General features: G+C 44.9%; 1 protein-coding gene across 1 annotated transcript in view; it reads left to right on the forward strand.

Annotated features, from left to right (window-relative positions):
• The first annotated feature begins 1386 nt into the window (after window positions 1-1386).
• csmd3b (CUB and Sushi multiple domains 3b) overlaps window positions 1387-27307 on the forward strand; it is a 390727-nt gene continuing 364806 nt past the window's right edge. Inside the window, exon 1 of the mRNA XM_076302106.1 lies at window positions 1387-1564. Coding sequence (XP_076158221.1) covers window positions 1387-1564 — 178 coding nt within the window. The remainder of the gene's footprint in view (window positions 1565-27307) is intronic.

A 27307-nucleotide genomic window follows, 5' to 3' on the forward strand; every position in this document is an offset into this window, starting at 1 on the left:
TCTCTCGGTCTCCCCTCCCGCTTCTGATGTCTAACTTCAGCACCTTGGAGAGTTACCAAACGTAAAGCGTTCAGGAAGCCATATGTATCGTAACCATTTGCTTACAAGAAAACATGTGCATTTGTGCTGTGAGATCATATCAGTTCAGTGTTTAGAAAGTGGTCAAAGGACAGCCATAGGACATTATTAAGCTGTATAATAACTGTTTTATTCCGATTCTATTTAGGCCTACCCGTATAAATGTGTAAAGCTGCACCAATTGCATTTTAGGTTGTAGCTGTGAAGCACCTGATTGTGTATTGTGTGTGTGTGTGTGTGTGTGTATGAGGGAGCCAGAGAGGAGAGAAGAAAGATACAGATACAGGCGCAGAGGGAGAGAGAGAGAGAGAGAGAGAGAGAGAGAGGGAGAGAGAGGGAGAGAGAGAGAGAGAGAGAGAGAGAGAGAGAGAGAGAGAGAGAGAGACCGCTTGCCTGGTTGCCGAGGAGGATATCTGACGGGATGCATAGCCTGTAGATGGCAGAAGCGTCCTTCCACAATTGCACGTCTGCCTTGAAAATATCTGCAAAGCTTTAAAGTGTAAAAAAGCGCTGAGTAAAGTCGAAGAGTCTGGAGTGGCACATCGGTGCTTCATATCTGAGCAAGTAATTGGTATCGAATCCCTCTGAAATATGATGTTCTAAAGGATGGTATTTTTTTCTCTGTGTTTTGACAAGGATCTTTTCTGTGGTTTAATTACATGCAGCACATCACCCATCTCCAACAAGAGCTTTAGACCACAGGTCGAATCTCAACTCGAACATTCCATTCCACTACACAAGAATGGTTTCTTCATAGAAAATGGTTTCTAGTCCACTTGCCTCTACTGATAGCAAAGGACTTGTGCCATAGTTACGTGCGTCATTCGGAGTTTGATACAAACTATTTTGTGTTTTACTTCGTTTTTGTATACGTCTGTATTTTATTTGTTTGAGGGATATAGGCCTATTCCTTTGAAGAGGAAGAGGACAAACTTTATATATATTTTGTCATGTCTATCTGCGCAAAGACAGTTATTCAGTTATGCTCATGAATCCAAACCGTTTGGTTCCTCGTAGTGGTGTTGTACAATATTTTTTTATGGAAAAATAACTGATTCAAGACTACTCTTTAACAAGAAGCATACCTAAGGAAACTGCAGAGTTTAAACGGACACACCGGCGACTGATTTGAGAGCTGTGAGTTTTTGCCCCTGTTGGCGAGATGGTTGAGTCCTAGTCAAGGTTGCTGTGGTATCCCAGCACCGCTGTTCACTTCGAGCTGTGACCGCACGCCAGGCACAACGGAAGACGCTCCGCTTCTGGTCGAAGGACGGAGACCGAAAAAAGAACAATTATCTTCATGTGAACATGAAAATAAATGGCATAGAGGGGTATCACATCAGGTCGACGGAAATCTTTAACATTTTCAAGAGAGGATGTATTAAACGTGGTCCAGGGGACTTTTTACAAGCTAAAAAAATGAGGATTAAAACTGGAGTTATATTTTGGAATCTCGTATTTTTTATGATGGTCACGTGTGTGCGAGGTAGGTAATCACTCTCTAAAGATGCAATCTATTTATTTGGTATTTCTTACCTCCTGCGTAGGATTGTATGTGTTTTATACGGAATATCCGTCTGCTCTGCAAAAATACACGAATATAGGCAGGAGCTTGGGAGACGCATTCACTTGCCAGGTTTGCCGTTCAATGCAGGCATTGAGCGAGAGCTCAATAAAAATTCTTGCAGTATGCTCAAGCGGATACGTGAGCTGCTTATGTCCATTAATTGCTGAACTCTTTGAGAAATTGGGACGTTTAAATTAGATATCCCCACGTTTATGTAATGTTAAAATGACTCATGCTGCAATATAATGATGAACTGGACGTTTGACCATTAAAAGTCTTTTTCGCGCGCAAAGAAACACGATAAGGTTCATATTATGGTCTCGGTATGTTGCCATGTCATTTACATTTTATTTCAAGCACCAGCCGTTCGTAAACAGGATTAGGAGCTGGGGACATTATACGGTTCACAAACAAAAAATGATGGGGCACAGTTAAATGTCGTTACCAACCCCATCTCCTAGAAATCACACCACTGTAAAATTTGAAGGATGTCTGTGGCAATCGTGTGGACTCCAGTACAAGATGTGAGGGGCTCTGATTTCAGCACACAATGTCTGGACTGTGATGGAAGAGAAGTGGGACCGTCCTTGTCTATATGCTGTGTGATGAGCTGTGATTCCGCCAATTTAACTGTTGCGCGCTCCAAACGGGCTTTGACATGGGCACTTCATGTAAATCGATTTTTTTTCAGACCTACATTGAATAGACTTACACGATAAGAATATGTTCTTATATTCTACCCCTATACCTGACTTATTATCCCCATCAGCCATCCTCGACACAACATACACACACATCCACATACACTCTAGCAGCCTGTTGGGGTGGTCATGTAATTAGTCACTCAGCTGTCATGAATCCAGGGGAAGTTTCGCGCTATTTATTATATGGGCGTTATGGAGTTATGGAATTCATAATGCTCTTTCAGAATTACATTTCCATAATAGTCCCAGTGATTGAGTCCGTGAGATGAAGGCAACACCTCAACAGTATCTCTGGGTGTTATATTTTGGTCATTACTACTTATCTCGCATTTGAATTTGCTTTCGAATCATATTAATTTAGGCTACAGCTAATGATGGTTTTAATCCACACTAATACATCACAGATTATGCATGGATATTGCCCCTACGGTTTTATGAGATGGTCTTAGTGTTTTATTAATGGAATCGTATTATTTCCAATGAACATTTCCTCGGCCGACAGCAGCACGCCAATGTCTGACATATTAGTGGTTGTGGTGCGCACAGAGAAATTATGAGATGTTTCCCAAGGTTCTAATTTAGTCACTTCATTTTATGACAGTTTTTAATTGCATTTTTTTTTACTGCAGCACAATTTCGGGCATACAATGGCATGCCGGTAAGAAGTAGTTGGCAAGCTGCAGTGGCTTTTCATGCTGGCCGATAACCCGACGCATGGTGGCGGTGTGATGAGATCTTGAGGATAATTCATGCAGTCTCCTCAACAGCTCTGACTCAGATCTTTACAGCATGTAGGCATGGACAGACTTCACGATTTGAGGTTTTGATTCTAAAGTAAAGTAGCCTAAATGCTCGCAGAAACGCGTGACAATGTTCGCCGTGCCGTGACCTGTACAAAAGGTACATAATAAACGTTAATTTCCACTTTACGCATTAAAAAAGTCGATGGGAAAGATGGAACACATAGCCTAATGCACCTGACATCACCAGCATTTTCCCAGGCTATCTGTATCGGATTTGTCGGCCATTATTTCAAGCATTATTCATTATTCACTTACACGTGAACTGAAGATCTCACGATCAGTAGGCTAAAAATGTCCAAGGGTGGGTGGGACATGACATACCTAATTATACACCCCTAACCTGTCCGGTCTTTGGTCATCTGATTTCAACCTTCCCTCGCGAAAGCTTGGCGTGTAGCCTCAGAGAAGAGCGGATAACGTTTTATAAACCAGAACGAAGCTCATATGCCAGCGATTTCCATACAAGTGATTAGAGCAATGAAATAGACCCCCCCCCCCCCCTTCCCGCACAAAGCTGCAACTTCAGTCGATCAAAGATCAAAAGATTTAATAACGTAGCCTAAGTCTCAATTCTCAAATGAGTCAACTGCTGCATTTGTAAAAAGAAAAGTCTAATGTCCTCACTTGAGTCAAACAGCAGTCAACAAAGCAACCTGTAATTAGTTGAATCATTGGTGTAGCTGATTGAATATTTCACCTAGTGTCGAGTTCGCTTCCTCCAATCATTGTCAGGACCAAGCTGGGTCGCCCTGTTTGAAGGAAACCCACCCAGGAGTGGATTAGCTGCTATGTTGTTTTGACGCCTGTGTCATCTCCGAGGGATTTTCTGACTCTGATGTGGTTGACCCCAAACAGTCATCAGAGAGATCTGTGGTCATGTGTGTGTGTGTGTGAGGCCTTTAGGTGACAAGCAAGCATAAAGGAGGGCTCATGCACAGTATCAGTTTTATATATATATCCAGAACATTCTTTTACACATCTCTCTTTCCCCTTACTCCCTTTCTTTTTCTCACTGTGTGGTGTGTGTGTGTGTGTGTGTGTGTGTGTGTGTGTGTGTGTGTGTGTGACAGAGCGAGAGATAGCATACACACACAAGTTGAGCTTGTTGTTGAAGGCAGGTGCAAAGGATGACCATAAAGGTCTGTTTTCAGTCGTCTCGGGTGTCTTTGGAAATACAGGATGTGATCGTGAGAAACACTGCTGTGAATGAGCATTTGTGTGTTTTCATGTGCTCTTTTTTAGGTGTAGACAAGAGTGACTGTGCATGAATGATGACGGACTAGAGTGTGCGTGTGTGTGTGTGTGTGTGTGTGTGTGCATAAATGCTGGGTTCTGTGCTTGGCATTTCCTGCTTATTGACAAATGGTGTACCACACTTACACACCAGATTGAAATCTCCTGGGAAATTGAGCTACCTAAACTTAATGGATTTTATTACATTGGGCTCTCTGGTTTCCATTTGTTGGCATGCCTGTAATATGGACCTGAATGGTTACAAATAAGCTCTGCTAAGCTGGGGGGGTGGGGGGGTAGTAGGTTGCTGACAGACACGCAGTATTCCTTTGGGGAAAATTTACATGTGTGCAGACCTATGTAGACAACTAATAGTACACCACCCAGGGATGTGGTCTGGGTTGTATTGATCACTGTCTTGACCACACTGCTAGGATGCAGTGATTTGCATACAAACATCAAGTAATATCCGGTTCCCTGGTTTAGCTTCAGTACCTTTAGACCTTTCTAGAAGGTCTGTTATTCTCAGGGCATGGCTCTTTCCCGAGGTCTCCCTGCAGCCACGCAGCTATTGATCAACCGTAAATTATCCATTTACAATGGCCCTCCACACACTATTTTCTGGTCTCTTAAAGTAGCTTACACTTTTCAGTGTTGCAGCCATTAAAATCATTACATACTGCATACAATGGAGAACACAAAAAGATAAACAGAACATCTCCTAATTAGTTATTTGTGAGCAGACAGAAGTTGCAGAGCTCTTAATAGGGGTCTTAAGACTGTCTGTCTTTGAGAAGGTTGGTGCAACCCCCCCTCTCCCCAGTGCTGCCTGGTCATGGTTGACACAAATACTGTCCTCTCAATCAATGTCCATTTAGGGAAATCATGCGTAACCTTTAAGGACTCTCTCCCTTGTTGCCTGTAATGGATACCCTGATGGGTGCCAGAGAACAGCTTCTTGTCCAACTCATTGTTCTGTCACAAGAAAACTGAAAACACGATTGCTTCAAATGGATTCATTGTCAAAGCTACCCAATCCATTAAGCCTCAATTCAAGCATCATTCTTTATGCAAAACAAAGGGTTTAACTGTAAATTCATAATAACGTATGAGTTAGATATCAACAATAAATTACACATGATAAGCTCACAAGTTGTGATATAATCTAACACATTCATATAGGCCAGTAGGGGAATGTTATCAAGCATACATAGCTGTTTGCAATCTCTTGGCTGTTTAGGCTTTTTGGAAAGAGCATAGGAACCATCACCTGGTTGCTGAAGTGAAGACTGTAACTAAGGTTCAGGATCAAAGTCCCCAAACAGCGTGTCACTGCACACTCTCCTTCCACTGCTCCCGTCACTCTAGACTCCCTTATGCTTAGGTGCAGCCCTTGGGACGGCTTACCTTGAACTCTGCTGTCTGAGGACAGAAATCAGGTCTTGTGTTTAGCATAACTGAAGAATAGGTTCTGAGTTATGTGGTTTCAGGCTCTCTGGAGGGTTGGCAAAATTGGACTCTCAGTTTACTCGGATGGAAGAACTTCATTAAGCTTGTTCTTTTTTAGGTCGACAACTCTGGGCATTTTGTGAAATATGGTCAGTGGGATTTTACAGTATGTTAAGTCTGTGTGTGTGTGTGTGTGTGTGTGTGTGTGTGTGTGTGTGTGTGTGTGTGTGTGTGTGTGTGTGTGTGTGTGTGTGTGTGTGTATGCTCTGCGCTTCTCCTGGTCCCTCTATTTATAGTCCAGACCTGGCAGGAGCTGTGCCGAAAAGCGTCCACCTACTTTTGAACTCTGGCCCCTGTCCGCTGTCACCATCTCACTGTAGTTATTTTCTAGGTCAGAATTTGCTGGCTGATGAAAGAGTCTAGACATTATCCTAACAGGTGTGATATAATTGCTCAAAGACTGTCTTGATTGATAGGTGCTCCGAGAGCTCACAGGAAGCGTTCTTTCTTTCTTTCGTTCTTTCTTTCTTTCTTTCTTTCGTTCTTCCTTTCTTTCATTCTTTCTTAATTGGTGACTCATTTTCAGCATGCAATTCATTCAGAGTCATTGCTGAAAGCTTGCAAGTCTTTGCCTCCTGTTATTGAAGTTAATTCTTGCTGTGCTCTCCATGTGATTGGAAATGACCTTATTCTGTTCTGTCTAAGGCCCTTTCACACATGTAGTTAATTGCTGCAAAACCCCTGCTTTAATGGCTTTTAATGATGCTCCATGCGGTTCCATCGTTGAAGACTACCATATACTCGGTTGGTCAACTTTTTTTTGTTCCTTTTTCTGACGCGGTCACAATAGCCACCGCAGACGGCCAAGCCAAAGGTTCCTGTCATCACCTTCCTGGCTCAGCTGGACGGTGGCCAAGACACAGCTGACCCTTTGACCTTGTGTTCCTGGGATTGCACCGATGACAGTGGGCACAGCTGTCAGCTCTGTGGTTACAATGAACTCTGCCACGAATCAGACAGTGCACCATTCAGGTGTCAGAGATACTCAGACTCTCACCAGTAATTGGTGGTTGTTGTGCAAGACCAGGCAGGGACATGGAAGTGCTGTGGATACTTCAGGGAAGTTTTGGTTGGTGAAAAAAAAAAAAAGATTGGCCTTTCTAAATATTCATAATTTTCTTAATTCATTTGCTATCATCATGTCATTGTCTACATGTGGGTTATCACCAATTTAATTGAGTTTGAAAAGTGAACAAGAACAGGCGAAATGGCTGACCATGTGCTGGACACGGCACTTGCTAAGGAAAGATCTGGTGCTACGTAAAGTGGCATTGGTTTATGAGGGCACAGCGTAGGTTGGTGATGATGGGCTTTTTACATGGCCTTCCATGAAACATTAATCTCATCCATGCTTGCTTTTATCACCCCTTATGTTGCTTGAGAAAACCTTGGCCGTGGTGTGACTTGAGGCTGTATGCACTTTTGTGTTTCCAAAAGCTCGCTTGCAGTGTTGTCGCATAAAGGTTCCATGGCTTTAATGGTCTCTTCAGCATTGGAGTGGCGCCGATTATTAGATAGCAGCACAAGTCAGGAGACGGCCGTGGGGTCGGAATTGAATTTTGAAGGTTATGTGTCTGTCTGTGTTTACAATTTAAAGAAGCATTCCAGTCATGAAGACTCGCTCTCGGGCTCGGAGAGGCTATGTTGTTTGTTTTGAGAGGAAAATAAAAACGTCTTTTTTGTGCTGCTTTTCTTTACTGCAGTGTCACACCTGAATGTGTGGCAGTCTCCTCCATGATATTCTCTCCCCGTAGTTGTTCTGGGCAATGCAATAAACATCCTGCTCCTCCTTTTGCACCCTACTGTCCCACTGAGATACAGTGTAATCTCGGAGTTGAGGCGCAGCATGCACAAACTCAGAGAGTACATGTGTGTGTGTGTGTACGTGTGTGTGTGTATATATGTGTGTGTGTGTGTGTGTGTGTGTGTGTGTGTGTGTGTGGTGGGGTGGGGGTGGGGGGGTAGATTAGATAGTAAGTGCAACAACATGAACAGGTGGCTATCATTAAAAAATAACCTCTTCTTAACTACAAGGATACAAGGAAGTTTATTGTCACATGCATATAGTTACTGGAAGTAAGAAATGCAGTGAAATTATGTCTGGTGTCAGCCTATTTGTGCATTTATGGGGGGGGGGGGGGTAAAAAGTGCAGTAGAAGAGGGGTTTAGTAGATTAAGTGGCAAGGGCTGCATAAGAAAGGTGGGGGAGGATTGTGATTGGGGGGGGGGGGGGGTGCACCAACAAGGAGCACCCAAGAGCAACCAGGGGCAAGGAAAAACTCCCTTACCAAGGAAGAAACCTTGGGCAGATCCACGGCTCAAGGGGCTAACCCAACTGCCAGGGGTCTTGGTGTGTGTGTTGGGGGGAGGACAAGGGAGATGGGATAGTGTGCTGTGTATGTGGGGAGAGGGCAGTGTGCAATATGTGTGTTAAAGAAGCTTCCTCATGAGACAATGTGCTGTGTATTGGGGGGGGGGGGGTGCAGTGTGCTGCAAGTATGTTGGGGATGTGTGTTGGAGAAGCATCCTGATGAAATAATGTGCTGTGTATGTAGGGGAGAGGGGGGGGGGGCAGTGTACTGCAAGTATGGTGAAGGGACTTACTAACTTTTTGTTTATCTGTTGTGTGTTTATGTGCTTGTTTATCCATATACTTAATTTCTCTTTGAGCTATTCACAGGCCTGGTGCCAGACACAATTTGACTCTAAAGAATTTGTGCGGTGTGACACCGTCAATACACGTCAGATCAGCAGGGGATAGCAGGTAGACTGCTGGGTTAGATAATGTAATAAACTCGACGGGGGTGGGTGGGGGAGCGTAAACAAGAAGCGCTCTAATTTCATCCATGTCGGCATTGGAAGCCGTGGATAAATATGTGTCATAAGCTTGTTCAGTAAAGAGTGAATAAACACCACAACCCCCCTGCCATCACCCCCTCCTCACACACACATACCTCCCTACCCTTTTCCACCCTCACCCCCCATCCTTAAATGAAGAATTCATTTCAAATTGCTCGCAGAGAGGATGCCGTTGCTAAATCCCTGTAATTACCAAGAGAACGTCTGACATTTTTAAAGGAGTCCCACCGGTTTGCCAGCGCCATTATCACATCGGCCTAAATGAGCTGAAGAGTTGCGCCTGTGTTGACTTCGGGTATTTATTTTATTTATTTATTTTTACGCCCTCTGTGAATGAGTCGAGCTTGGTGCTTAGCCTGAGTGGCCATAAACAGCAAGTCTTCTCACTGGGATTTCTTTTTCTGAGCTGACCTTCAGGGGACATTGGCCTTTCTCTAAATGGGCCTACTGATAATTCCAATAATTAGAAATCAAAACTGTAATTATTATGTGTTTAGAAATGGAGCTGTGCCCATGGTCATCTTTTTGTTTTTGAGATATCCCAGAACCATATCCTTTAGAGCAAATGTCTGTTTTTAACATAGAGGCAACCATGACTTTCTCAACGTCACACATGTAAACTTCATATAAAACAGTTGTGTTTAAATAACTTTGAGAAAGTAAGGAAAAAACACTGGAGGCTCAGGCTACATTTGTACTTCATATAATCTGGTTTGCCAGCTTCTTTTTAAGAAGTGCTGCCACCACGGGATTTCTCTTAAAAAATGGATGAAAAGAAAAGTGGAGCAGTCCTTTTTTTAAGATGTGCCTTTGACCAAGTGAAATCATAGTAAGCGGTCTTTTCAGAGTGTATCAGCTATGCGTGTGTGTGGACATTATGATGATCACTTTTTCCACTGTTATTATTTAAAACTGCCTGTACCTATGGCCTTCAAATGGATGAGTCAAGCAAATAAATAATGAAAGCTTGTCCTCTGAGCACACAGTGTTTCTTTTTTCTTTTTTTTGCAGGTCAGCTTTCATCCGTGTTCCCATTCGGACTTTTGACACACTGTTGGCGGTGGACCGGGTATTTTGTTTCAAGTCCTCACCTGGAGGACCTGTCACATCCCTTGCTAAGCCCCTCATTGCGTCCTATAGGGCTGGCTGAAATCCCAAAGCATGGGGAATTATTCAAGGCTTTAAACCTAAATGTCAATCTCCTAAAGTGCAGGGACACTTAAGATTCTGATTCATGGCGTGCCTCCCGCCCGGCCCGCTGATACAAATGTAACGTAGCCTCTCCCCGCATTACTGGAAGGATTTTCGAAAACTCCGGCGAAATGTCAAGTGTTCCAGCTGGAGACGCGAGGCGTTCGCCCGTGGCGCTCTGCCCCTCGCCCCCCTCTCTCCCTGTGTCTGTCCCCTCTTGTTTCCTCCTCTTTGCCCGCCTGATGACCCTCCCCTCCTGAGCCCTTGCCCTCCCCACCAGCCCACACACACACACACACACACACATTTTCCCTTCACAAACAACCCTCACTCATGTTCTATATATACGCATAAAGAATCCCCCTCTGCACTCACACGATATATACTGTACACACACATATGAATGCCCATATGGAAATGTAAACATGCCACTAAAGAGTCAGAAGTTCATGTGAACATGAAGACACACAAACACACACACACGACTACATCTAAGCACACATATGCAAAATATGCACCCACCAATATGGAAATAATGTGATATCCCTGGATAGTTAAGAATTTAGACCTACTGTACATACACACTTATTTAAGCATCCACAGATGCAGGAAGTGCAAACACACACACACACACACACACACACACACACATGTACTCATGAACAGGAAGACGCACACACTTCTTAGACATTCCTGTCACTGACACCCTGAACACTCACCCCCACGCATGGGGTGTAGCAGGAGCCGGTTGCCTGGCAGGGCAGGGCAGGGCAGGGCAGCGCGGCTCTCCTGCAGTGGCTCAGCACCAGGTGTTTTGCATGCCTGGGGAGTCTCGCGCTGGTCTGCTATCGATCCGTGTTTCTCTTGTAATGACTGTGTCATGCTGCATTGCTCTCATGTCAGACAACGCGTGCCTCTCGCACTTCATTAGCTTTCATTTGGCCCACTGAATTTAGGCTCCCCCACCAGCACCCAATCAAACACACACACACGCATGCACATATATACACACACACACACACATACACACTGACACACAGAGTCACAAACATACATATCTCTTTTCTAAAAGCACAAACGGGCTAATTAGCAGAGCTCAGTGGTCAAGTCTCAGTGGTCTGAAGTAGAGTGCGACGGCTTCGTTTGCTTTCTCCCACTACGTCGTCCGACTGCGTTCCTCCGTCATGGCCACGGCTGTCCTCGCTTCGCATGCCACCTCGCGTCTGAGAGGCTCAGGCTTTTTCCCAGGCCAGAATAAATAAATAAATGGAGAGGGGGAAAAAAACAAAGGATACCATTGCCCATCTGTCACTAGAACTGGGGGAGCTCTGCTTCAGAGGAACCCTGATACCCTGATACACTGTATACTGTACATACCAACTAGCTTTGCTAAGTAGCACAGTACATGTGGTAGAAAAGCAACAGGGAAAATCAGTTTGCTCTGTTATTGGCTGGAACCAGAATAAAACAGGTTAGGTCCTTTGCTTTGCCTTGAGCCTGGAGCTACTGAAATACCCCAGCTACTGCTGGAGCTCCCATAACTCCGATAATGGGGGTGTTTAGAGGTGATGAGTGGTGTCCAGAGATTTGACTGGCCCCTCTGGCAGATTTGTCCGGAGCGTAGTGTAATGCAGCGCAGACTGGACCAGGCTGTCTGGTCAGCAGGTGGCTAAAATGGGGTGCCACCAGGCAGCCAGCAAAGTCGTTTAGCTTCCCTGAAGAAGAAGGGAAGAAGGAGATTTCTGGGTTTTTTTTCTACTCCTTATTTCTTGGAGGAGGTCTTTTAACAAGTCCTGTCAAAACTCAAATCAAAAGATTGCCCTGGAATCTCATTGTGCGAGTAGGGGTGGTTATGGATCTCGTCTGTGATGTAAACGTCTGTAACTTCAGTGGCTGATGTCACCCCGGGTGACAGAGTGATGTTGAAAGGTGCGAGCAACCAACTCTGTTCACTGAACTGAACTGAACTCAAACTCTGGTTGTTTTATTTTTTTTTCAGCATCAACATGACATGGGAAAACATTCTGCTGTTTGATAATTGTATAATAGGACAGGGAGAAGTTCAGAATCTCATTCTTTATGCTGTTAGATAACACACAGTGTGTGATGTTTAATCGCTGTTCAACACTCACAGATACTGGATTTCACCATGAACCTTACAAGAAACCTTCATATTAGCCAACAAAACCAGAAGGTTTGTGCTCTCTGAGTGTTTTTACATTTTTCTCTTTCTAACATTCCACATAAACTTATGACCTTTCCTTTAGCGAGTAGGCAGCTAATTGCATGGTGTTGTTCAAATGTCCGAGGGTGCTACTTCGCTGGATAAGAACAGGGCTTTTAGAGCTATAGCCAATTAAAATAACCACTATCGCCGCTGATGTGACAGTAAGGACGCATACACTTAAACTCCCTTACTCGAGAATGCAATCTGCTCTTAATGTATGCAGAGGTACATTGAAGCCCTTAATCTCCATTCAATTAGTGCTCTCTCAGCAAGGTTGCATGTGTGTGCCGTGGAATTAGCCAAGAGACTTGTAAATGGATGGAAGTGTTACTTGGAAGGACTGATCACTTTAGATGAGTGCAGTGTTTGCTTTCTCCATCATAATCACTGTGTGTTTACTAATATGAATACTAGTGGTTCATATAAGGTTCTTATAATATACATTTATATGAAAACCACATCCTTCTGCGAGTTTATCTACTGATTTAAATCTCATATGGTTTGTCAAGGGGAATGGACTCTTTCTGTTTTAATTGATGCTGCAATTGTGCAAACAAAGCGGCTGGTTTTACCATATCAGGCCCTGTGTGCTGATCCCGTGTCAGTGGGAAGCATGCACGCTGGCCTGTTGAACTGCACAGTCTACTTCCACACATTCATGCTTACAAATGCAGAGCCTTGAAGACTTACGGCACTCAGCTCTAGAGGTGGAGGCTGCTGTGTTTGGTTGTGTTTGCCCATGTCTTCTCCTAACAGAAAAACAACGTTTTCTAACCATATGACATGCTGCGCCTGCTGTTCAACCTGACAGCTGATGCTTAAAAAACTTCTTTTTTTTTGCTGTTCCATCTTCCTTCATGGTTTCCTGCACAATTTATGGCAACAGTTTGAAGTAATGGATCCAGTACAAGGGCTGACAGCTCGGAATGTTGAGATGCCTCGAGGATATGAAATGTTTTATTTATTTATTTATTTATTTTTCTGTTTGGTTAATTTTCATTTCATAATGGACAGTCTTTCTAGGGATGAAAAGGGAATGACAATGTAGAATAAAAACAGAGGAGTTGTTTGACTTTGTGGACAGTGTTGGACAGATACCCATAAATAAACATTTGTCAAAAAGCAGAGTGCCTCCTAAGACCTAAAAGGGAAAGTATCATACTAAATTGTGAAGGGAGCAGTCTCGTTCCCAGTTTCAATTTCATTGCAAGGGAATTCATGGAATTGGATGTTGAATAAATTTGCCCTTCTATTCACCATTTCTGAACGATGGAGCATTGATACTACCCCATACTTGAAACAGCCAATGGACAGAAAAGCACCATGTTATGTCTCTGAGCATTTTACAGTGCAATTAGACTCTTTCTGCCGGTTTTTGTGTCATCCCATCACTTTGCCTCAGAGAAGTCCTGCAGAAGAGAGATAAGCACTGTTTCACTCCTCTTCTCTTTTAATACATATACTCCTGTTTGATCACCAACATCAAACACACTGAACTCCTCACACTAGGAAAGGAATTCTCTTTCGCTGACTTACTTTCCCTCTGTCATTCATGCCTTGTGTTTCATGTGTGTGTGTGATTGCTCGTACTGTATTGGACATTAAGCTATCGTGTGCAAGTTACCTTTGATGGCTGCTATTACAGCGGCATATGGTTCTTCTGCTTCTTTCTGCTTCTTCTTTGAGGCAACCGTTGAAATATTCCTTCATCCAAGACGAATTGATTTCATTGCTCATTACATTTTCAAGAAGGTGATTGCCAACAAATGGTTGCCAACAAGTGCCTCTAAATATTATTTTTTTTTTGTTTAGTGGCCTTGTTGCTTTTAATTACCGTGACGAGTGCTGATAGGTGTCAATAAAGCTCTTGAATGCAATCGCAAATCAGACAGTTAAGTGGACACTGATTACAAGTATGATACAGTAGCTAGTCTCGCTGCCGTTTTATGAACTTCTAGTTTTACTCTATGACTTGACGAAAAGAGCAATTCCCTCAAATTAATGTTAAAAAATGCATGGGGCTGAAGTTGAGGATGTCGACTCAGATGTATTATTCCATTGTATTGTCGCACGGCAGTGCATTGGGCTCTAGCTAGGGCCTCAGATGGGCCAAGCTTAGTGGTTATGATTTAGAAAGCATTTGGAAAATAAGTTGAGCCTCTTAAGTGCCGCCTCGTGGGGATCTGCTGATTTCTTTGCTGTGAAGTGTTTGCTTAAAGGCGACATGGAAAGTTAATTTAGGTGTCACATCTGATTCTGTCCCATGCTACGACGAGATGGGTAGAAGCTAAGAACAGACACAGAAGGAGAGAGAGAGAGAGAAAGAAAGAAAGAAAGAAAGAAAGAAAGACAGAAAGAAAGAGACAGAAAGAAAGACAGTACAGCTGAACTGATTTTGGGCCATAAGGCCAGTATGTGAGTGCAGAGAGAGAGAGAGAGAGAGAGAGAGAGAGAGAGAGAGATGCTGCAGTGTTCTTGTGCAAGTGTGGACCAGTGTTAATGGCGATCATTGGAAGAGGGGAGGGTGGGTAGTATTAGGCCGTTTTGAACAATGCAAACGACTGAGCTCTTGTTTCCTGGCACAGATGCTGGGACGTCATATGGCTCCTAGCGCTGCTGGCACCACATCAAAGTCAAAACAGTACCGAGAGATAAGGGCTGTCAGCAGAAAATCGCCGCTTGGGCTTCAAGCGCAGTGGAAATGAGTAACAGTTAATCGGGTCGGGTGGGGGGGGGGGGGGGGGGTCCAGAGGTGGTTAAGCTGCTTCGCTGTGCTCGCTGTGGGGTAGGCACTTCTCACCATCCCCTTCAACACCGCTTCGACATTAACCCACCGCAGAGCAGCTCATCTCGCTGATGATCTGATTTTAAACACACACACACACACACACACTCACACACACACACACACACACACACACACACACACACAGACTTCGAGCAAAGAGCTACTGGGTAAGACGTCATCTCTTTGGCAAAGGAGATGAGGAGGAACTAAAGGAAACCTATTCACTGGAACTCGAGATAAATGAATCGATCCAATCTGATTCAAAGTGCAGGAATTTCCATTAGCTTTTTCCCGCTCCTGTGATGAGCGCTCTCCGTGGTGCTGAACTGTCCCTGCCAGCTCTGGGCTCCTTGTTGAGGTTGGTGAAGAGGCGGCCGTGGCTGTGTTCTCTGTGTCCTGGGCTTTATCTTAAAGGGAAAAAAAAAGGTACCAGAGGACTGGGAGACTTTATTTGTTGGCGGCTTGGCAGAATCCTCCAGTGTTTTGCCTCTGTCAGCATGCAGCAAAATGAACAGGAAAGAGAGATTTAAAAAAAACAGAAAGGAAGAGAAGTAAAAAAAAAACTGCTATCAGCTTTTTGCATGTTTGCACATTTCTTTATTTTGCTCCAGCCTACAGTGGCAGACTCCGTAACTACAAAATGACATTAGCTTTGGGTCGGAATATCCAAAGTGGAAATACAATGTCGGGATGAGGTGTCCTTTCTTCATGGCACAGCATGATGTTCTTCCCCTGGAACGTTTGACTTGTGCGGTTAACCTTCCTCTACATTCCAGCTGGCAATTATCCACAGGCAAGCGCTTCCGCCGGTCTCTACATCCTTTGGCAAAAAGAGACGTGCCCTCGAGCTATGGCTTTATGTTCTGAGCCTCCACCACTGCTGTATACAGCCAGACAGTAAGCCTGGCTCATGTGGTCAAGAAATAGAGCAGGTAATTAGGTTGCTGATGTGGTAACCTTCTCCAGGACATCCCATTACACGCTAGCAGCAGGGCCAGTCGGGGGAGAGTGGACTGGGGTGAGCGGCTCCGCACCTGGGCGCTCCTTGACAGCCGTGTAAACAGAGCTGCCATGCTGAAAAGGAAAGGGCTGATTTATTCATTAGGGCCACAGAGCTGCTGCCCTCCATCAGGTAATAGCTAATGAGCCCCCTCCCCCCCTCTCTTTGATGTTCGATGATTTTTGAACGCTTTGCCACAAAGCGCTCGAAATGCTTTACATGATGAATGAACTTTTTTATCTAGCTTATTAAGCGCTATGTATTTAAGTATTTAAGTCCTGCTCCTCTAGCTGTTTACTGTCTTCACTCCTCCCGCTCATCCATGCATCACAGCCGGTCCGCTCCATCACGGCCTGTCTGCCGCTGGCTCGCCACGGAGAGTTGTAGTCCTGGGCCCGCTTGTTATGTCTCTTCCCCCCTCCAGGCTGTGCATTAGTCTAATTCGGTGTGCGTCGGCTTTTTGTGTGGCGCTGCGCGAGGCTCTTTCAAACAGCAAAAGACACCGGCCCACTGCATGTCAACAAACGAGCCACTCCGTGGTACTCGCGCTGCTCTTTTTGTTGTTGTTGTTGTTGCCTCGCCATAACCGTTTTGCGGGCCTCCGTCATGTGAAATGACGACGGAGAGAGTCCGTTTCCTGTGGAGGGAGCGCAACCTCCTGCTCCCTTAAGTGCCCTCTCGACTGCTTCCCCCCGGCTAATCTATCCAGGCCTCAGCGTTTTTGTAGTACACCCCTGTAGTATCCACTCAGCTGGGTAATACATCGGCCCCTCGAGGCAGGTTGACCAGCTGCAACACGCCTCCCTCCCTCTGCCTTTTAAGGTCGGCATGTCCGAAAGACTTGCTGATGGCAGAGACATTTACAGCTTTTGCCTCCGGTGAACGCGGTTATGAAGGGTTGGGGTGGGGTGGGCTATGGGAGGAAGAGTAGGTCTCTTACATCATGCCTGTGTCTCCAAGTGCTCCCTGTTGCCTCGCTGGCTACAGTGTATTTGTGCAAGCACATCTCAGGCAAGTCACCAGAACTGTAATCGCATAACATACGCTGTAGAGGCTGCAGCTGGGTTTGTGGAGTCGTGACACCTTGGCTCCCCTGACTCTCAATCGTTCAGCAGGAAATGGCTGGTGTGATTGTTTAAAGTTGACTGTTGGGGGAGAAAGCTTTTTTTTGTCCAACAAGTCAGATTGCAGGTGTCTGCTCTTTTATCCTATTGAAAGTAGTGACTTTGTTAGATGACCTCGTTAATAAGGGGTCAGAAATGTGTCCTCTTTCAATTAGCATCTGTGTGGTTAAATAGGACTTATTTTCATCAGCCGTCTTCAAACCAAGTGCTTTTCACAGATAGTGGTGGAATTGGTGTCGTTTTAGACCTAATTTCGTTCACCCTTTTCTCTCTCACCCCCGCTTCTGCTTCCTCTCTTTCTCTCTCTCTTTCTTTCTGTCTCTCATTCTCTCAACATCACTCTATCATCTTCCTATCATGACATGACATGACTGTCTCTGCTGAGTCTGGAATGGACTGTTCCCCTCAGATAGGAATCCTGTTGAGATGAGAAGAAAGTGTTAGAGACCCCCCCTTCTCCGTCCATATCTTTGAACTCTGCGTCCCTTCCCTCTGTTGTCAGTGGAACTATCTGTAGACTCCTGACTCCTGTGCAACATCTTTTGTTGCCAAGTTATAGTATTTCAAACCACAGGGCCTGTAAAATTCACTACTGTGGAGTTTGAAATAACATAGACCATCACAACAAAAGCCCATCCAATTTCTCCCTTTCTTTTTTCTTTGTGATCGGATGCGTGATACAAATTGCTTTGTGGCAAGGGTATCAGTGGAAATAAATCACCCTGTGGTGAGTAAGGCAACTTTAATCCAAACAATGATTAGCCAGGCTCTGTGACGCCACACAAAAACCACAGCCAGTCTTTCCACAGGATTTCCTGCAGGCTTGCCGCCCAATTTGATATGTTGTTGTCCATTAGGGACCTGCTGTGATTGACAGTATGGGTTATTTAGGTGTCTGACTGTTCCACTATCTCACTGGAGCAAATAAAGGTTAGTTTCAGGGTCCTGCGTGACGCCTGTTGAGGAAATCAAGCGGATCTCACATCCCCCCGAAGCTTGATCATGCAGCCATGACTCATGTCCACCTTCGCTCGGGAGAATTGTCCGTTTTTATTGAGTGCTCCGACGGGGGGCTGTTGAGCGAGTTTTACAGGTGTCCATCCCCCAGCACTCTGGCAGGAAATAGCTTTCAGTGCAGATGCTCCACGCTGAGATGCCTCCTGTTAATGTCAGCTTCTACAAGGTCTGCAGGTACTAGTCAAGGATCCATTCTAATCCACGCTTCATGAGCTGCTTGGTGTCAAGTCAGTATATTCAGCTCTTGGAACACAATGTGTTAATGTATTTATTAAACACATTATGGTTATTTTGACTGTTTTAATTTATTAATAGTCATATAAGTAGTATTGATAGTTATAGCAGCTGAAATTGTAATGGGTTTGGCCTGGTCTTTGGTGCATTTGCCAGAAGTGAGCCAGATTTGGGCCAGATCTACAGGCCGCTGCCACTGGATTGGTACTGTTGCCTCAAACAGATGCTTCTAATACACAGAAGTGCACAGACTCGTTCTCTGCCTGCACAGATGATGATGCAGCACATCAGTTGAGGGGGAAGCTGAATTATAAAATCTGAGTTGGTGGTCTCCAGCTCATCACTTGGGGACCAGGCCCTACCGCCATGGATCCTGATGAAACATCCTCGAAAAGCACTACGTTTTAGGGGCTGCTAACGCTAGCAGGTTGTTGTGCGGGTCTGGTGTTTTTGCTCCAAATTGGCATTAGCGTTAGCCTCAGTGTTGTGTAAGCATGCAGTGGCGGGATCAGTTTGGGCACCACTGCATGTGCTCTTTGGCTCTTTCATGCTCGCTCCTGTTTCCCTCGCCCACATCTGCCTCTCTGTCTTTCTCTCTCCCTTCCTCCCTCTCTCTCTCTCTCTCTCTCTCTCTCTCTCTCTCTTTCTCTGTCAGGTGTATTTTGGGGAGAGCGTGTTTTCTGGGCTGCTGGTTGGTTCGGCAGATACCCTGGATGCCCTCCGCTCTTGCGCCTCCTGTTCTTTTGTTTAGTGGGAAAACAGGATGACATGCTCAGGGAACTAAGGGAGAGCAAAGGAGGGAGGGAGAGAGGGAGAGCAAGAAAGGGTGGTAAGACAGGAGAGGTAGAAGAAGGTGAATATGGCTGAGGGGGAGGTAGAGAGAGAGAGAGAGAGCGAGAGAGAGAGAGAGGAAGGAGAAAGTCAGCAGTGGAGAGAAAAGAGTGATAAAGAGCAGGGGTGCAGAGAGAAGAGAGAGGAAAAATTGTGTGAGAGTGCAGAGAGTGGAGGAGAGAGAGTAGAGAGAGGGAAGGAGTGTGTGAGAGATAGAATGAGAGGAGAGAGAGAGCGGGCGAGCGGATGTGGGCTGTCTGTGTGAAGGCCGTGCCTGTGGGGCAGACTAACGTGGTGCAGAGCAAACGCGCTTAACAAGTAGAGGAGCAGCTGGGGCTGCCTCTGCCTTCCTCTCCTCTCCTCCTTTCCTCCGCTGCCTCTTTCCTCCCCTCCACTTCTCTCCTCTCCTCACCTCCCCTCCTCTCACCACCTCCCTCCCTCTCTCTTTCTTGCTCTCTCCCAGATTTATGTGCTGTGACGCCGCTTCATATTATTGACCTGGATTCATGGCTCTTCCCAGGCTGGACTCACTGTTAATGCGCCCTTTCCCCCAGCTTTATATTTATGACGGCTCGAGTCTGCTCTCTCCTTCTCCTTCTTTTCTTCCTTTCAACATTTCTCTCTCTCTCTCTCTCTCTCTCTCATCTACACACACTTAGCCCCCTCCTATCGTTCTTTTATACTCTCTCTCTCTCTCTCTCTCTCTCTGGCTGTTTACTGCGAGTCTCTCCAGGTGTCTTCTGTGTGTGCTGTCAAGCCTGAGCCAATGGCCTGTGAGGGGGCGGACAGATCCACCTCTGCCATCATAACAGTAAAAAAAAAACAGGATGAAAAGATGAAACACAAATAAAGCCAACAGAGCTCAACAGTTGCCACAAACAGAATAAACACAGATGTGTGTGTGTGTGTGTGTGTGTGTGTTCGTGTGTGTGTATCGGAATGGCTGGGTGTGTGTTTGCTCCCCCACCTGCCTTTGGTGGCAGTAATTATGTTTGTTTGCCATTTAGCAGTGAATGGGCCCATGCTGCACTCCTTGCTCTGTCTTGTGATGGCATGTCTCTAATTAAGATTGAATGCTGAAACGCAGTGTTTGGGAGTGGGTGCAGCACCCCTCTCTCGTCAACACACCCAGCACCTGTTATGCATCCATCTCATCATTATGACTCCAGTCCTCTAGTTAGCGTGTCGGAGATAACCCTCACTCATAGCCACATTCTGTTGACACCTTTGAGTGCAGACAGCACTTTGTTTTTGGATTACCTTCTAATGGAAGTGGGAGTCACTCTGTAATGCAAATGTTGTTTTCTGATTCTCTTGAACTCTATGTTCATAATGATGTGTTGACTCGTTTGAACACTGACTTTATTATTCATTCACATACTCATTAACACTGTTGCTAGTTACAAAAGATTGATCAGGTGGCTACCCTTGTGCAGACAACTTGTTCATACTGTCCAGCTCAATGCCTCGTTTGACTGGTTGCGATGCATGCCTCCGTAGATATGAGAAGACAGCTCTGGCCGATTGAAGCTAACACCCAATGTGGAATGCTTGCATTGCATTGATTTGCACTACGCTATCGTGTGTCAAGTGTCAAGTAGACCTCTAACCTGTGTGTGTGTGTGTGTGTGTGTGTGTGTGTATGTCTGTCTGAGTATATCTGTGTCTGTCTTTCTGTCCGTCTGTCTATCTTTTGTGTGTAGGCTTGCGTGAGTTCATGTGCATGTTCGTGTGTAAGGTAATGTGTGTCTGGGTGTGGTTTGTACATAAATGTGTGTGTGTTTATGTGTTTGTGTGTGTGTGTGTGTGTGTGTGTGTGTGTGTGTGTGAGTAGACAGCTTTGCTTGATCACCATCTGCATGAACTCCCTGCCCATCCAGCCGCATCCTAGCACCATGATTCAGCTATTTCCATTTGTTTAAGCATCACCTGCAGCAGCTACCGCCACACTTTCTGTCAGCTTATCTCTCTCTCCATCTCTCTCTCTCTATCCCTCTCTCTCTCCCTCTCCTTCTAGCTCACATGCACATGTACTATGTTCATTCCTTCACTTCTTTATCTCTCTCCTTCTGTTTGCACTCCTACAGATACAGTAGTAGGAGGCTCTCTCTCTCTTTCTCTTTCACTCTCTGTGTCTATTTGTCTGTCTGTCCATCTGTCTCTCCCTCCCACTGCTCCCATTCATTTCAGACATAACTGAAGTGAACGTGGCCCTTTGTGCTGTGGAATATTCTGAGTGCTGACAGTTCTCGTATATCCCTTCCTGAATTCCGCTGACCCCAGCGTAGAGCCCTCACCCAACCACTCACCAACCCGTCGCACATGCCGCGTTCATTTTTTCTCCCATGATTGCAGACTCGATGGATCCTCGCGCAGTTGGAGCAGCAGGAGACCGGGCGGGCGCAGTCGTAATTTTCTCCGGGTTTCATCATGCGTTTCCCCCCCGCCGACTCCTCCCGCCACTGCCGATCTCTGTGGATCTGTAAATCTCCTGGATTTTATGGGTAAACATGGCAGCCATGCAGGGGGGGGGGGGGTGGTGGGGGGTGGCTCACACTTTGGTGCTCATTACGATTCATACAAAAAATATTTTGCCGCCATTAATTCTTATAGTCAATTAAGCGCATGGCGTAAATCACGTTTGCAGTGCTGGTTGCCACCGGGTTGCATGTGTTTCACATGTTCAATTGCATGGAGAGCAAAGCATCCAACGTGGGTGTTCAAGTCATCAGTTTATTTTCCTCGATGGAGGGTTTTCCCATTATCGTATATTGTTTTTCTTTCCACTTCCATAAGTTGATTTAGGAAGACTCAGTTCAACGCCTTAGGCCACATTTTACTGAAATAATAAAGTTTAGTATCTGGGGGCCTTCAAATTCTCACAGCACAAATGCCCTTGGGACTCAAGCCTTTAATCTGATTCTGTGTTCAAGCTCAAATCGATACATCTCCAGAAAAATCCAGCGTACCTCTTTCTAGCTTAGCATAGAGGATTCCTAGGCTGTGATGTTACTTTGGGAAACTTAAGCTTTTAAGGCCTGCTAAAGCTAAGGGACTCCACATGACTATTCATGAAGCTGAATTTGTGCATTTTCTCCCACCCAACTCCACTCCTACAAACAAAATCAGACAGACTCTGGGGTTGTACTGGCTTGTGCTTTTGGGGCCACAGGGAAAGGAAGGAAATGCTCTCCTGTTTTTTACTCTTTCAATGTGGCTTTCAATGAGAGCCCCCTCTAGAGAGCCCTACGACAGGAGGGAGGGAGGAGAAGAGGAGAGGAGAGAGGGGGGAAGCTGGCTTGAAATGAAATGACATGCACATCTCTCCCAGGCTCCTCTGTCCTCTCTCTTTTATCTTTCTTTGCTTCTCTTTACAAGATAAAGTTATGTTCAATGGCCCTCAGTAGGAGGGCCACTCCATTATATACAGAATACCAGCTGAGATCAGTTTCATTGTTTTTTTTTAATGAGATTACATTATGTGCTTACATAATTGCAAAAGGGTTCCCCAATGTTTATGATATATGATATCAGATTAGTAAACAGAGAGTGCCTTTGAAACATTGGATGAATGGTTTCTGATAATGGGCATAGATATTACATAAAAGATCAGCCATTTCTTTCTACAACAGTTGATAACTGTTTTGCAATTATGTAAGCACATAATGTAATCTGAAAACTGCTACCCTGATTAAAAAACAATGCAACTGATCTCAGCTGGTATTCTGTCTACAATGGAGTGGAATGGAAATTTCTAAGTGACCCCAATCTTTTGACCGGTAGTGTATATAAATATATATGACAGAGAAACAGTGAGAGGTTGAGAGAAACAAATAGAGACAGCATGATATGGAAGCTGTAAACTAATTTGCTCCTCTGGGGCTCTCGGTGTACGGACTCCTCGTTGGCGCCTCGGTGAGGTAAACCAAGAGAGACGAGTGTGTGTTCGACCTGCGTCTTCGCCTGTTTCTGTGCTTGCTCAAGTGCAGCCGTTCTGTACGTATGCGAGCTCCAACTCGCTGCTCCATTTAACATCATAACCCACAGCAGCCGTGACAGGAGGCCCGTGCATGCGTCTAGACAAGCTGAACTGGACGAAAGCAGACTTTTCCAGAGCCTTCCGCCAGGGCTCACCCCAGGAGAACTGTGGACTGTCAATGCACTCACAGAGCTGGGGCACCGGCGGATGGAGGGGTAGTAAAGTGCTGCTGCAGGGATCACTTGGCCTGTCAGCTAAAGTGACTGATATCAAGTGAATAGGGCATAAGTGTAATGGAGCAGGCCATAGTATACGCTAGGCTACTGGAGTTATTCATACTTAGTTGTATTTATTTCTTTATAGCAAACATAAAGAATAACATGAAGAGTATAATTCTTCTTCTCACAGCAAATAGCTAACACGGTGTTTAAAACAAGCAATGTTAGATCATTCATAAGCACACAAAAATAGACTCTCCTCATCATCCACTGTTGAGCCGTGTTAGGAATGACGTATTTTATTGATGTCACAGTGCTGTACAGTAGGTGATTGGGATGTTGCTTGTGTGGGTTGACGGCATGCCTGTGTAGTGGCAGTGACAAAAAAACAAGCAGAGAATTTGTGAAAAAAAAAAAACTACCAAACCCAAAGACAGAGATGCTATCTCAGGCTCCTCCACCCACTGATGACATACATAACAGATGCTCCAGGCCAAATTAGAGCACATACACGCTCACCGTACTCTGAAGCACAAAAATGGAGAGAGAGAGAGAAATGAAAAAAGAAAGGAAAAAACATTGTTTCGGAAAAAAGGAATGAAGCTAGCAATCTCCATGCTAATCACCAACACCGAGACTCCGGAGGCACTGGCAGACGAGGCGTCTCGGCAAGGCAGGAGGAAGTAAGAGGTGGCTCATGAAATTCTATTCCATCTCAAGTGCGGGAAATGTAGCCCACCATAGATATTCATCCACTGTTGTTGTTTTGAGCGAATGTGACTGCATGACTCACGCCACAGAATCCCCATTCTAATGAGGATCGGTGAATGGCCATGCAGGATTTATTTTATTTTATCTAATCTTATTTTTTGTATTATTCTTTGGTTTTTTATGAGGATGAAATGTAGGTCACTGTGTCCCATGCTCTCAAGTTTGGTTATTCTCTTTGAGACTGTAGTAGAATCTCTGCATCTTAGCTCCTGAGTGCAAAGTTGGCCTTGTTTTTCCTTCCACATCCCTTCTTTATTTACTTACTGTACCCATGAATCAATAGGCCACTGTTCCCTGACACAACAATCAGCAATAGCCATTTCTTAACCCTCATAGCCTCATATTAGCGGACACCTTTGATGCGCACACTTTTACTCCGTCATTGCACATTGCACAGAATTGGCCAAGAGAAGTAGTCTACTTAGCAGGTGCTGATGGACCGTTCACATCCATTAGTGCTGAAACATTGTCCCCTTTTCCACATTAAAGGGAGTTTTTGAAGCCTTTCGGAGTGGGCGGGCATCCATTGCTCGCCGATTTGACTTATATGTCCAGGAAAATCGCCTCCTCATAAAATCTTATTTAAGCTTGGCAACGGTTGAGGGGATGTTCTTTCTGAAACATATAAACATATAAAAAGGAAAAAAGAAGAGAAGAAGAAGTGACTAAGGTTCTGTAAATTGATATTTTTATCCTCCCTCCTGTAACTAACTTAGTGATTAGCAGTCCATTTTAAAAACACCCACTCCAACTTCTTTTTCCCACAGCTAGACGGAAGTCATCATTTTTTGCCACTTAATGCCCTCCTGCTTGGCTTGCACTTAAGTAGCAGTCAAAGTGATCTTGTGGCAACCTCGTCTATCCCACCTCTCCATTCCTGAGAGCATTCTTAAGGGCTAATCATGTCTTCTCTCATTCATTTCATAATTTCTTTTTTTTCAACCTCCCCTAAAAGAAAAAAAACACAAAAATGTCCCTGAGCTGAGCTCCAGACCTCGGTGTTCCTGTCACAAACGCTGCTGCCATATGGCCACTTACTGATAAGGCCCCCATGCAAATGAAGCCATTGCGCTATCGCCGCGCGTTCAGGGAAATGGCATCGGCATCGATGGCGGCGTTGTCGTCACACGCTCGCTCGCCGAGCTAAGAAATCCAATTTGAAATTTGGACCGTCAGGCTGCCTCAGGTTAGCATCTCTCACCCGGGCAATGGACAAAGAACAAGCCTCGAGAAAAAAGGAAGGAAGGAAGAGAGAAAGGAAGGAAGGAAGAGAGAAAGGAAGGAAGGAAGGAAGAGAGAAAGGAAGGAAGGAAGGAAGAGAGGAAGGAAAGAAGGAAGGAAGGGGGAGGCGGTAGGGTGCGATGGGGAGAGAAGCAGCACAGCCATTGCTAGGTGAAATAATCAATAGCATGTGTCCACATGAAGTGTGCAGCTCACCCCTCCTGTAACCCTGCTATCCCCGCAGAGAGAGAGAGAGAGAAAGGGAAAGAGAGTGATGATTCATTTTTAACTGTTGCTGGAGGTTGCTGTCGATGCTTCATGACTTGCTGCACGCATACAGTATTCACAAATGATTATTTTCCGATGGCTATTCGATATGACGAAAGGGTCTGTCATGCACGCATTCAGCATGCGCTCTCGTCTGTCTGTGTGGCGTCCCCTCCGGTATCCACAGGAAGCCGGCTTGTGTTCATCCAAGAGTGGCTCTCATCGTCGCATGCCTCCCTATTGTGTTGTGTCCTTTCCTCATCAACAATTAAAATCCCAAGCACGCCTTTGATTTCCATAATGATGGTTGTAATGACGAGGAGCCTCTATTATTTAGTTTACCCCCCCCCCCCCCATCCCCCCTTCATCCCTCTCTCTTTTTTAATTCAGAAAACATGCACACAGAGCTGCATCACTGACGCGTACACATGGAACAGAATTTCATGCCTTGGACTGATCTAGTCAGGGATTTTTTCCCCCTTTCATCTCAGCTTGTGTTTTTTCTTTTCTTTTTCGTAATCAGACAGGCCAGGGCATAGTTCTGGATTCTGCCTAGTGATGCAACCATAATTGTGTGTGTGTGTGTGTGTGTGTGCGTGTGTGTGTGTGTGTGTGTGTAAAGTACAGATTTTATTTTGTTGTTGTAGTGTTTAGGCTTTCAGTTTGATTTTGTATCTCAGTGTCCCAACCCTCTCGCTCTCAATGATGGCAGAATAGTAAACAGGTAAACCAAATCACCAAGCCTGCCAGCTGCAATCTTCCCCCGTTGAGAAACAGAACGAGGCAGACGGGGGAGGAGGGAATGTGAGAGAGTGAGAAGGAAAAACAGAGCAAACAATCGAAGGATGTTGAGAGAGAGAGAGAGAGACACCTGTCTACACATGTTCAGACACATGGATTTATATTACACAAAACTCTTTAGGCCTACTTCCGGTCAATTTAATGCAAGCTTCTCGCAAGGAGCTACTCAGTTGAATTTGAATCCCCCGGGCGACTCGTGACTAACTGAAATATTATCAGAAGGAAACTAGCATCGCAACCCTATTTACTGCATGGAGAACAACCCAACAAAGGCACGTTAACACACACACTGTTTCTCAGAAATAAGGCCATTTTCCAGGGTGCTGCAGTAGCCTCAATAGGGATGTAACAATGCACTGTGAATCCACTAAAGATCGATACACGCATGTGAAGATTACAACCGGTTGAGAAAAAAAATGAAGCGAGATTTGTCCAAAAAATAAATTTAGAATAATAACTTCATAGCGCTTTCATTGAAGAGCTAGCGCAGCCACAGCCTCTCTCTCAACAGACACGCAACTCCTCAGCTTGTGCATGTAATCCAAACATTCACAATCCTGCAAGCAAGTACTGTTGTTGCTAAATTGCTATTAAACCTGGTTAACATTATTAGCATGCTGCACAAATTTGTTCAAAACTGTTGCATTGAAGTTGACTGCTAAGTTGTTATTAGTAAAGTAAATTATGTAAAGTATTTTCCCAGACTCAAAAGGGCCTGTCCCAAGGAGAAAAAAAATATCACTTTGAAACTTAAATACACGTGGGGTAACTGAACAGCCCTGCCAGTAGACTATGATGAGCTAGCAAATTAGGCTTCTTTGTTTACAGTGCCTATAAAAAGTATTCAGCCCCATGCTAAAGTTGACTAAAACGAGGAATAAAAAA

Source organism: Alosa pseudoharengus, unplaced genomic scaffold, assembly GCF_046254945.1.
Source record: "Alosa pseudoharengus isolate Yale_2024_CS ecotype anadromous, Long Island Sound unplaced genomic scaffold, YU_APseudo_1.1 YU_APseudo_1.1_scf_23, whole genome shotgun sequence".
Classification (NCBI taxonomy): Eukaryota; Metazoa; Chordata; class Actinopteri; order Clupeiformes; family Clupeidae; genus Alosa; species Alosa pseudoharengus.